The sequence below is a fragment of the Protopterus annectens genome, chromosome 17.part0 (genome assembly GCF_019279795.1).
Source record: "Protopterus annectens isolate FY-2018-M chromosome 17.part0, PAN1.0, whole genome shotgun sequence".
Lineage (NCBI taxonomy): Eukaryota > Metazoa > Chordata > Ceratodontiformes > Protopteridae > Protopterus > Protopterus annectens.
Window position 1 is genome coordinate 174,345,992 of NC_056751.1, and position 12,102 is coordinate 174,358,093.

Here is a 12,102-nt window from a genome sequence, read left to right on the forward strand (position 1 = left end):
AGACTATGGGTAGGGGAGAAGGGGGATAGTTTAGACCAGTCTATGTTAATGTCTCCAAGTATGATGGTTTTATAGGGGACATGTTGAGTTAGCCAGGAGAGAAAGTTTTCTAGGATTGGAATATTATTGCCAGAGTGATGTATATAGAGACTATGGCAATTTTTTTGTGTGAGTTTAGGTGACAGTTAACAGTAAGGATTTCTGCAGGTGAAAAAGATGGAACAGCGATGGAGAGAGGGGACATGTCTAGTAGTTCAGAGTAGATGATAGTCACCCCCTCCTCGCTTATTGGTTCTGAGTGAATGATATTGTAGCCTGGAGGTAAGATTTCTGAGTTGAGAATGTGTAGTTTAAGCCAGGTTTCTGATAGAGTTAGGGTGCGGAGATGTATTAGAAATCCAAAAGTGCAGTTCTGTTATTTTATTTATAATGCTTTCAATTTTTAGTGAGAAGATTTTTTTAGTTATTTAGGTGGGGGAGTGCTGTTAGGAAAGGGTAGGTGGGAGGTCGGGAGAAGTTAGTGTTGTGGCATTGTGCAAGCAAGGGGTGGGAGGTCCTGGGTTGGGGTGGATGTCCCCATCCAAGAGAAGTGTGTCAAAGAATGTGAGAATACAGAAGCATAAGTTCATAGTAGAAAGATATCTAGGTTTCCAACTAGTAGGGAGAGATGAGCTAGAAAATGTGGTAATTTTGAAGAGGTCAGATGGTGAGATGGGGAAGAGTGATGGTGAGACTAAATATGGTTGACAGAATGGGTGTTGAGAGTATGAGGGAGGGTGAGAGTGAGGTGCTGAAGGCAAAGTGAGGTATAGTAGGAGGTTGTTAGTGAGGGGAAGAAGAGAAAGAAGATGGAGAGATAGAGTTGCCAAATGATAGGAGATATAGTAGAGAGAGTAAATGAGTAGTAAATATGGTTGATATGTAGGGGTATAGGGTATGATATGAAAGTAGGAGGTGATGGTTCAAGATGAGAGTAGGAGCATGTGGTAGAGAATGGATGGGACTAGGAAGGGGACAGGGTAGGTAATGAGGCTATAGGGGAGGAGAGTATAGAAGGATAGGTTGTCAAGGAGAAAATATGCTAATTAATTGGTCTGGCTGATTGGGTGGAGGAAGGGGTGTGGTGTACAGAGTATAAATGTGATGAAAGAGGGGATGGGTGGGAATGGGGGTAGGGTAGGGGAGTGGAGTGAGCCTGAGCATAGCAAGGGCAAATGGAGTGGGTTAGCCCAGCTGGAAGAGGTGCATGAATCAAGGAAAAAAAACAATCAGGTAGACTGAAATTATGGTAGTTTGCAGGTAAGTTATATGCTGTCTTACTAGTATCACAGGGTTTGGGGGAGAATATGTATGTCACAAACAGCAGACACTTTTAGTCCTGAGCTTATATTAGTTTCTTTTTGCACCATATAATAGCTTTTACTAAACTGAGATACATTATGAGCACCAAGGGTATCATAAGGGAGAATTATGTTAGGAGAACAAGAGAAGGGGGTGGCTATGAACCAGGACTTGGAGAAAGCTGTGAGATGAGAAAAACAATCAACCAGCTAGCCCAGGTCAGTACCTAAAGGCATCTGTTTATCTATACGAACGCAAAAGCAGATTTAGTAGAGCACCAGGGAGGTAGAATATAAAATAAATGCAAAGCTTTAGGAAACTTTATATATTTGTTACAATAAATGGGAAAATAATTACTTAATATAAAATTACTCTGAAATGCATTTATTACTTACTCATTAAACTCTCAGTATAAACAGTATGACAATTAACTAATCTGCTGCCCTTCAATTCTTCAAATGTTCCAGCATGCCCAGTGTATACAGCTTCCGTTTTTACTTTCACAGTTCTTCACACATAGTGTTTGTCTACCCTCTAACTTGTACACATTGCCAAATACAGTTGGTACTGTTTCCTGCATTTTACACTAAATGTTCATACTGGAAGTCATGGTTCCTATTCTTGCCACTCAGTTTGCAATGTAATGACAATCCCCAGCACACTATTTTTATGTTCTATTTTCCAGTCTTAGCCTATGGTCTCTCTCTCTCTCTCTCTCTCTCTCTCTCTCTCTCTCTCTGTCTCACCTACACATTAATATCATCCTCAAAATGTACTATCACCAAATTAGTTTAAACATAATCAGAATTTCACCTTGTCAGTCCTCTTCAAAGTAAATCAGCTTGGTGGTTGTAAGCATATACCCATTTCCTAAGCCTTTCATACCTTACATATTTTAATTATTTCTCCAGGAGGTGTAAGTTATCCATCATGAATATTGCAGACAAACCTGGCTTTATTGTAAATGTTCCTCAGATTCAGTGTTGTAGTCAGGACATTCTCTCAGAATCTGCATCCAGTTAATATAGTCACAAAATCCTGAATTTAATAGTGAATAGATGTTAGTGAGCACTTTCAGCTTTTAATCACAATACAGTGAGACTTCTTTCACTCAGGGAGTTACTATGGGAGAGATGAAGTAAGGCTGAAGAATAACAATAACATTTTGTGCTTGATCAAATGACACCTTGTCATGTTAAAAAAATGAAGAAATAACACACCCATATACAGCAGCACTTCTGATAACTGACAAACAGAGAAATTTCTAAAAATCAACACAATTAAATGCTTCAAAACTGCACTTTTCAAAATGCCATAACTAACATTGGAAAATTCTGGAATAATGCAACTTAATATTGAGTTATTACTGAAGGACCAAAATATAATCTTCAGATTAATGTAATTTCTGAGATGTAATGGAAGGGAAACAAAACAAAGGAAGGAAAATTAAAACATCGCAAGTTAAGCGACTTTACAAGTTGCACAGACACAGTAACTAGAAACATTTTTTTCCTTCTCTGGCTGAAAGGTCATTCTCTGTAAGACTATCTATCTTGTATAACTTTTTTAAAGCCACGTCATGACAAATAAGAGATGACAGAGCAATTTTAGTAAAAAGAAATGCACTTACAATTATGTCAATTAATCTGTTCATATGCATTTAAATATTGTGAATAAGGGAAAAGATAAAGCAATATATAAATAGATGTGACTACGTATCAGGTATATAGATTACAGTCATTATCGTTTGCTGTTAGCTAGACAAAGTGTGGCTGGATAATGTACTCTGCATATATGTTATACAATGTATGTGCATTGTAAACACCTCATGCAGTATTTATAGTGTTCTAACTTTCAGTGCAAGCAAATTAGATAATAGTCACACAGCAACTACAAAATCAATGCCAGTACACATCTTAAACAATGCAGATTATCAAACTCTCACTGTAAACAGGGCAACATCTTTTTGTTAAAACTCATATATGTGACTTTTTATTTATGAGTAGATATGTACTTCACAGCACATAAAAATGCTATGTTTTTTATGCATCAACATGCTCTGAAATAACAAATCACGTATTCTGCTTTCTTTTAACTTACTACAGCACTTTTTTGTATATTATTTAATATGCATAGTATCAAAAGTGGTGGTACTGAAGTCAAACAGTCTTGTTTATAGAGGCACTGTTTAGAAATGTTTAACATATATGAAACAAGAACACAACTATTGCACAAAAAATTGAATGAAACAGAGAGGAATAAATGTAAAAAATGTATTTTATCAAAAATAAAGCCACTGCAAGGTAAGTAACATATCTCTGAAATACTTGACTTGTAGCCAAAAAGCAAATTTGAATAAGACCTACATGATGATTCGCAGTATCAACAAAATCATGGCTTTTATTCATAGCTGTATAGCACACAGCTTGCTTTTACTCTGCTAAAAAAGAGCTCTCCAGAACTAAATGTAATGTTTATACAAATTATTGCCATTACAAAACCATGCTACTGTAATATGTATGCAGTAAGAAGCCCTATTGTTGACTTCGTACTTCTGGTATAAGCACTTGCTCATATGTTTGAACTTTGCATATACCTTCTATCTTACAATAACATGAGTTACATGCTTTTTTACAATTTTCAGGATAATATTTTCAAAAAAAAAGAGGGTAGCATTTTTTTCCATCACTGTACTCTTTGTTGCCCAGGCGTTTATAATCAACATTCATGCATTATGCTGTTAGGCTAGGCTAATTACTTTTCATGTCTTATTTGTGTGAGTTGTGTGTGTTTGTGTGTACTACCTTTGCAACTTAGTGATAGGCACAAACCGTACATATTCTATACAAGTGGAGGGCATGGTGGTTATTAGCTTCTTAAATAAAAAAGTTTGGCATATTAATCAAAAGTAAAATTATGAGAATGCAGTTTTAGTAATGGAAAGTAAACTCCATTAGGTATCTACTACTGTACATTGAATTTTATGAAATCTTATTTAAATTGAAAAAATATTTTTGTTATACATATACAAACAACACAGAATGATATACCAACAATTAATTCTGGCTAATAAAATAATATTCAATTTGATTTTCTTACAATGGCAAAGGTTAAAATACCATTTCTTACAAAACATACCAGAATCTACTAAAAAGTAACCAAGAAAAATGCAAATAATAATAATAATAATAACTGATGTTCATAAATGTAATAGCCATGTAAGGCTGGTCATTTCATCTAGTAGAGCATTCTATCAGATGGATGTACAATGAAGTCTGTGATGATCATTTTTCCTGTTCAACTTTGGCTGGTCTTCATAAATGGTACAAAGACAGGCTGGATAGCTCCAAATATATAAAGTTTTTTCCTTGTTGTTCATTCCCTTGTTTGTTATGTGAGAAACCATGGATCCACTGTTGGCATAAATGGTGCCGCCACCTATAAGCCACTATGCAGTAATGACCATGCACATGCAAACCATTCCCTGATGGTGACTGAGAAATGTTTAGTCCTGTCTGCACACCAGCACACCTACTATACTCTAATGGCTCCTTTTAAATGCAACAGTGTACACGTATCACTCCAGTATTATACCCCAGATACTTCTGCTTCAGGTAGCCATTTTTGTGGAACTTTAATGTAGTGGAAGGACCACACGGTAAGCTTCACAGTGTAACTGAATACTTGTGGTTAAGTCCAACTACAAAACAGCACAGGAGAAATGTGATTAACATAAAATAGGCTGGAGAAAATAAGAAATGAATACAAAAATTGTGTAAGCCCTACATAGTCAGTCTCATTTTCTAGTGATAAATGAACAATAAAGGTAATGCTATCCATTAACTTTCTTTGGACTTAAGCATTTTAATGACTGTAGAATGTGATGCAGTTATGGTGTACAGAAATGATGTGTTGGTAATTGAATACAGAAGAAAAAAAATCATATGCTATTGCCTTTCCTTATTCCTCATGATCTTCTCTAACAAATAGTCTTTTCCCAGCTTTGGCACTTAAAATAGTTACTTTAAGATTTAGCAATGATATGGCCTGCTGTGATACCTGCAAATGAGCATGTCATTGTTTTATAAGTCAAAGCTGATCTACCAAAAATATAAGTGAGGTCATACAGTTGCGTTTTTTCCTGGATTAAAACTCAGCTGCACTCAGAAAAGTAGATCTGAAAGTGACCAAACAAAACATGCAGAAATTATTATTTTTATTGTATATTATAGTAGGAAAGTTTGCTGCAGTGCATGAGTAAAAAGTTAATCAAATTACAGAAGAAACAATTTATTTAGCAATGACAGGTGCATTCACTGTGCATCTAAAATAAGTAGAGTATTTTACTCAATTTGGCCTAAAACATGTTCAGGTTCCCTAGATTCTGATATCAGAACCGGGATAACACTGCTTAGAACTGTAGGGCTTCACAATAAAAGCTAAAATATTGACCATATGATGGCAAAAAAGTCTTTATTCTGTTAATTTGTTATATTCTAGCTACTTTCTGATGAAGTTGGCGGGGCTGTGGAGGAGGATCTCCTTCGTCTAGACAAAGACCGTGATCTTTCAGCACTGTAGGCAACTTGCTTTTCATAAAGGTGCATACTTGTTTCAATAAACTCCCTTTGCTGTTGGCTGATTGTCTGGCTAATCAGTCCGGGGAGAGATTGAATGCTTTCAATTAAGGTCTCTAATTTATTTTCCAGTGTTACAATTCTTTTCTCGAAGTCTTCACTTCTTTCGTTTAATTCTGAAATCATGTCATACATAATATTCTGAGTCTGAAAAATAGGTGAGAATTTGTAAACATTGGTCAACTTGCAGGAAAACTGTAGTTACTGATACATAAAAAATATAGGCATATACAATAATCAAATAAAAAAAACAATGAAACACCAGAAAAGTCTTAAAAACACAAAACAGATTAACTTAGAGGATGGCCACCCAATCTGCCTTCCTAATGCAATGTCAGGTAATAGTGCTTGATCCCCAGATTAGGCCTTGACCCCCCCCCACCACCACCACCACCACTTTGGAGATATCCATCCTCTTGTCCTGTGCACTCATAATCTGGTCTCCAATCCCCACAGTGCTTTTCCAGTTAGTTCAGACTTTTATTTTCTTTTATAAAAGAAGTGTATTGTAGTAAATGCAATGGGATACAAATCCAGAGGCATTGTTTCAGAAAGAAAGACCCTGAATGACCTTTCAGCTTCCTTTTATTCTCATTCATCACTTATTAAATGTTTTGAATGATCTATTATAACTATATAGTTATCAACATGCAAAATAAAATAACCAAAACAATAACTTATTTAGCCACATTCATGTTCCCACAGACAAGCAAACATATGCCTACACGTATGTAAACAGAGATGCCACACCCCATTGCTCCTCTGTACTTACGTGTACCATAACTACTTCCTTATACTTATGTGTACCATAATTACTCCCTTATACTTACATGCACCATAACTACCCCCTTGTACTTAAGGTGTATCATAACTATTCCCTTAACAGTGACTGTGTGAAACCCATCAAAAGACAAGCTTCACTTTTTCCTCCTAGGGAAAAAATTAACTCAGCAGAGATTCTTTTTATCCCTAGGATGATTATAAGCTGCTGCCTTTTCCAGAAGAATGCTAAGGGCTAATTAACATTAGTGACTCCCCTGACTGCCACATTTGCATGCAGCTTCCCTAGTGAAACTATTTTCTGCACTACACCACCCAACTAGGAAAAACCATAGTGGGACACCAGCCTCTAAATCAGAAAGCCTTACGAAGATGCAGAATCCCTCTGAGTCAAAGCTTATGCATCATGAATCCAGCCCCTATGCAATATGCATTTCTTATAAAAAGTGCAAGAAATCTGTATTGCACCCACAATATTAGTATATGTATTCTGAATATTATAGATTTTCTATTCAAAAATATGCACTCTGTAAGCATTTCAAGCACAAGAGTAAAGCAACAGGAGCATCTTTGATTTTAAGCACTGAAGCAGTAGTTCACAATTTAGTAGGACACTGTTCCAATGGCATGCATCACAGTTTAATAGGAAACCAACCAATGCTCAAGTATATATGTAAGGAAACAACACTAACAGACCATGTGGCTCGTTCATTTAAATGACTGAGATACATCAGTCTTGGCACATTTGAAGCCTTTGTTAGATGTTACTTAGTGGTATACTTTGTTCTTCTGCTCTATGACAAAGATGCCATTTTAGTTTCAAAACTCTTTTATCTAGGTGGACAGATTAGTTTTCTTTTTCTTTCTGTTAACTCTGTTGTGTCAATTCATATGCAAAGTTCTGCAAACAAAATTTTGAGGCCCGGACTATTTTTCAGATAGTATATTATCCTGTAAAACCTGGGCTTTCAACTCATCATTGTATAATTCTTCTAATCACATCTATTCATAGCTTTTGCAAATTGTTTATCAAATTCTTATAGATGTTCATCACATTGATTGCTGCAGTTGTCTTAGGTATATGGGTTATATCATACCCAAGATATAACAGCCTGCCAACATCCAAAGCTTCATGGCACCTTCCGTGTACCTTAACTGTCTGGCAGCTCAAGCTGAGCTGACTCAAAGACAAGTTTGGATGCCAAGCCCTTCAGAGCTTTACTGTCACTGAACAGTATATTCCTCTTAGGCATTTGAGTCATTTGACGTAACCAAACATTTTTTTTTCTGAGGAGAAATCATGTTTATTTTTCTTTGTATGGGTGGAAAAGTGTTTTTAAGTGCTTTTTACTGTATTTGTCTGTGAAAAAAGTGATTTTCAAAGACTTAGTTTTTAATGACATTTGCTGCATGGTTTCCCCTGGAAATGAGGCACCATTTTCAGTTTGACCATGGATCACTGTGTCATTTGCATGGCTTGTCTTTCTATCAACCACAAAAGATAAAGTTAACCAAACAGCCTTTGCTAGAACAACAGGCTAGCAATTTTCCTCAGCAGCAGGTGAGTGACTCTGCAGGGGCCATTAGTTGCACCTCAGACCACTCATCTTTTACCCCGGATCCCTCTAGTGTAGCACCTACAGCCACTAAGGACCGGGGATTAACCACGTACTCTGTGGCTGTTGAAGTTCCCTCAGAGGGCAAAGGCAAGCCACTCTTGTCAGTCTTGGGTGATGAAACAGGGAAGGCGTATCCTGTTTGTCAGAATGTTGTCCCTATCCCTGGAGAAGTTGTTGCTGTTGTTAATAACACCGTTGGTCCCATTTTTCCTGTCAAAAAGAAAAAGAAAACAAAGCATGTATCTACTCCTCATCAAATTTCCTTAGACAGGAATAGCACTGATTCTGTCTCAGGGTTATTAATGTTTTTTATACAATAGTTTCTGTTAAAAGAAAGAGGAATACCTCTTTTTCTGAACATATTTAAGTTCTGAATCTGCACAGGAGAACGAATGGACAGATACGGGGTTTTCTTCTCAGATTTCTGATTCAGATTCTGAGTAGAACTAATTTTCTGATTCAGACTCTGAGTAGATATAAATTTTTCTAACTCTCCCTCTTTTTCTGAGACTATTTCTAGAATGTGGCAGTACCACCAATGGAAAAACATTGAGGTTCTAAGATCCCTCAGAATATATTGTGAGCTATTAGAAAAGGCATTTCCAAAACCTGCAACATTTCCCCCAGTTATGTCTGCTTTATCTGTGTGTGTGTGTGTGTGTGTGTGTGTGTGTGTGTGTGTGTGTGTGTGTGTGTGTGTGTGTGTGTGTGTGTGTGTGTGTGTGTGTGTGTGTGTGTGTGTGTGTGTGTGTGTGTGTGTGTGTGTGTGTGTGTGTGTGTGTGTGTGCGTGTGTGTGTGTGTGTGTGTGTGTGTGTGTGTGTGTGCGTGTGTGTGTGTGTGTGTGTGTGTGTGAGTTACTGCCTGCAATTCTCTTGACAGTCAGCCACCTGCCCCTAAAAGGAGACAAGATGTATAAAGTTCCTCAGTCTTTTAAATTTTTATACACTCTTTTCAAAAATGATCCAACAGCTATAACTTTAGTTAATCCTCCTGCTGCTAACACGTAATTCCAATCCTACTCTCAATGATGAGGATGAGAAGATTATTGATAAGTATGGGAGAAAAGTGTACAATTCTGCAAATCTGATTTTCAGTTTTGAATTGTCAGGCTCACATGTTAAGGTTTGTTCTGACAAATGTTTTACTTGTAGTTTCTTCTTGTGAGGAAAAACCTGCTTTAAATAATTTAATTTTTCTATTGTTCAAGTATGTCCTCTTTGTAAATAAAGTGTGTGTATAAATGTGTTGATACTTCTTCCAGGGCTATGGCAACTCGTACTGTTTTGAGGAGGTTCACATAGCTGCATTCTCAGAACCTCCCAGATGATGTTAAAATGTGATTTTAAATTCTCCTTTAGCTAGAGATTTAGTTTTTGTCCCCTCTGCTGCAGAGGTGATCAAAAGTGTGATGAAAGAGGTAAGTCTAATACAGGTAATCTCTTAGGATTTTTCAGTTCCCCTTTTCCAAGTTTTCCAAGGGCTTCTCTAACTCCTCCTTCAATGATGGTAATAAACAAAATAAATAGTCTCAACAAAATTCAGGTAAACAGACATTTAGGATGAAAAGGCAAGGGTTACAAGAAGAATTCTGGAAACTCCTAAAACCTAGGACAGTACAATACATCAGAATTACTATTTAAGAGGCTTTGATTCCCCTCCCACCTTAGCAGCCCCTTTTATTCTTCCAGAAAGTCTGAATCTCCACTCTTCTCTTTGACAACACATAGTTTCACACAAGTAGGTTCTGAAGATAATTTTTCACTGTTACAAATGGCAGTGGGGTGAAATTCTTCATTTCCAGGGAGTAATCTCTCATCCACAAGATCCATCTGCCCTTCACCAATTGCTGCCCCAAGGTGTGACAGAATGAGTTCTCCCTTACCAGGTGGGAAAGGAATTTTATTCAAGGATGCTTTAGTGCCAAAGAAAGAAAATACCTGGAGACCAGTCATGAATCTTTCTTTCCTGAAATTGTGTGTGATAGTGTCAAATTCAAAATGATGTTTCTTCTCATTATGTTACCACTTTCTCCTCATTCAAGTGTCCTTGTAATATTAGATTTAAAAGGTGCTTATCACCACACTACTACTCATCCAGACTTTTATTTTATTTTACATTTATTGACCGGGCTGGTCTAACTGGATATATGTCCATTTTAGTCAAAACATTAATAAACATTAAAAAACAGAGATACAGATTTAGCTCAGAGAAAAATAATAATAGTATTAGCATATTTTTATAGAGGGTGTACAAATTGGGGATGCAAATTGCAAGCTAGTCAGGGTTTAGAACTGGGCAGCAGTGAGTCACAGTGTGGAGATAGCAGTGAGGTTGGCAGGGAGAATTGCCTGATTTATAATCCCAATCTGTGCAAGAAATCTCTCTCACCCGCATTGTCTTTTCAAATTCCATTGCTGGGGTTTGTCAGACTTCAGGCGTTTCTTAGGTTTCTGTGTGTTTGGATCATATTATCAGTTCTCTGCCTTACCCTTTGGACTATTCACTGCACCAAGAGTGTTTACAAAGTTTCAAAGCCCAGTTACAGCTCATTGCAGGCTGAAGAATATTCACATTTTTTCATATTTAGATGACTTGCTTAGCTTTTCAAGTCTTTTTCAAAGTCTCAAGAATCTCTGTCTTGGGTGAGAGATGTCTCTTACACAGATTGGGATTCCAAGAGAACATTTAAAGTCATTCTTGACTCTTTCTATTTGGTCACTCTGAGGGGGATACTTGAAAGACAATAGAAAATGGAATCTATGATTCTCACTCTACCCTTAATCAGACTCCACAATAGAAAGTTCTTCAAATGCCATCAAAAGTCTCTTTCTGAGAAATATCATCTTCATGGATTCCACAAATGAAAGACAATCTAGAGTCAAAGCCCTTAGAAATCCTTGTGTCTCTCAGGATTTCACAAACAATCAGGTCTCCCTCAAACATTCTCCTTTTTTTGGGAAGGATAAAGGAAACAGAAACCATGAGCTTTGCTTGAGGAGCAGTTGAGGAAGGATAAAAGTCAGAAGGTGTGAGTGATGCTTCAAGGACAGACACAAACATATAAATAGGGCCCAGATGCTTGCCTGATCAAGGCACTGCAAGCAATAGACATGGAATCAGTCAACACCTCTTCAGAATTGTACAGCCTCCTACCCAGACCATATCCTACATCCAACAATAATTGAACCACATTGTGCCTCCTTTGCAGACCATCCATGTTAGCTTGAATTAGCTCTGTGGCACTGACAAGCTGAGCAGAATCTTATTGTACCTCCAGAACAAAACTGTGAGGCAGACAAGCTGAGCAGGACAAGGACAGACCCTCACAAATGGAAACTAGATCAGGGAGTCCTCCTATATTTGATCCACCTGTACAGAGGTCCTCAAGTAGACCTATTTGCCTCTTCTCTGAATAATCAGTTCAGAAGTCCTATTTGCCAGATTCATGCAATTGTCCCCTGGAGAAGACCTCTATGCTTTTCTTTGTCCCTGGATAACTTCTTTGCTCCCCAAGATTTTTCCTGCCCTTTCCATGAATATCTTGGGTACTCCATTAGATTCCCTTTTGAAAAATAATATCACTGCTTTGACTCTCTTAGTGCCCCAGTCATGTCATTCTCATTTCCTTGGAAATGCCATCTAACCAGTGACAGCAATCTGTTTTGTCTGACCCCTGCCTACTCATACTTTGCACAAGTATTTGAGGCACCTTGACAGCAATCAA

At 37.3% G+C, this 12,102-nt stretch overlaps 1 protein-coding gene across 3 annotated transcripts in view; it reads right to left on the reverse strand.

The window, feature by feature from the left end:
- Positions 1–3,600: 3,600 nt before the first annotated feature.
- Positions 3,601–12,102, reverse strand: part of KCNN2 (potassium calcium-activated channel subfamily N member 2) — a 544,190-nt gene continuing 535,688 nt past the window's right edge. For 2 of the 3 annotated variants that reach the window (XM_044059288.1, XM_044059289.1), the window contains one exon: positions 3,601–6,125. In XM_044059288.1, the coding sequence (XP_043915223.1) occupies positions 5,838–6,125 (288 nt within the window). In that variant the 3' untranslated portion in view covers positions 3,601–5,837. The remainder of the gene's footprint in view (positions 6,126–12,102) is intronic. The other variant, XM_044059290.1, reaches the window with a different exon arrangement.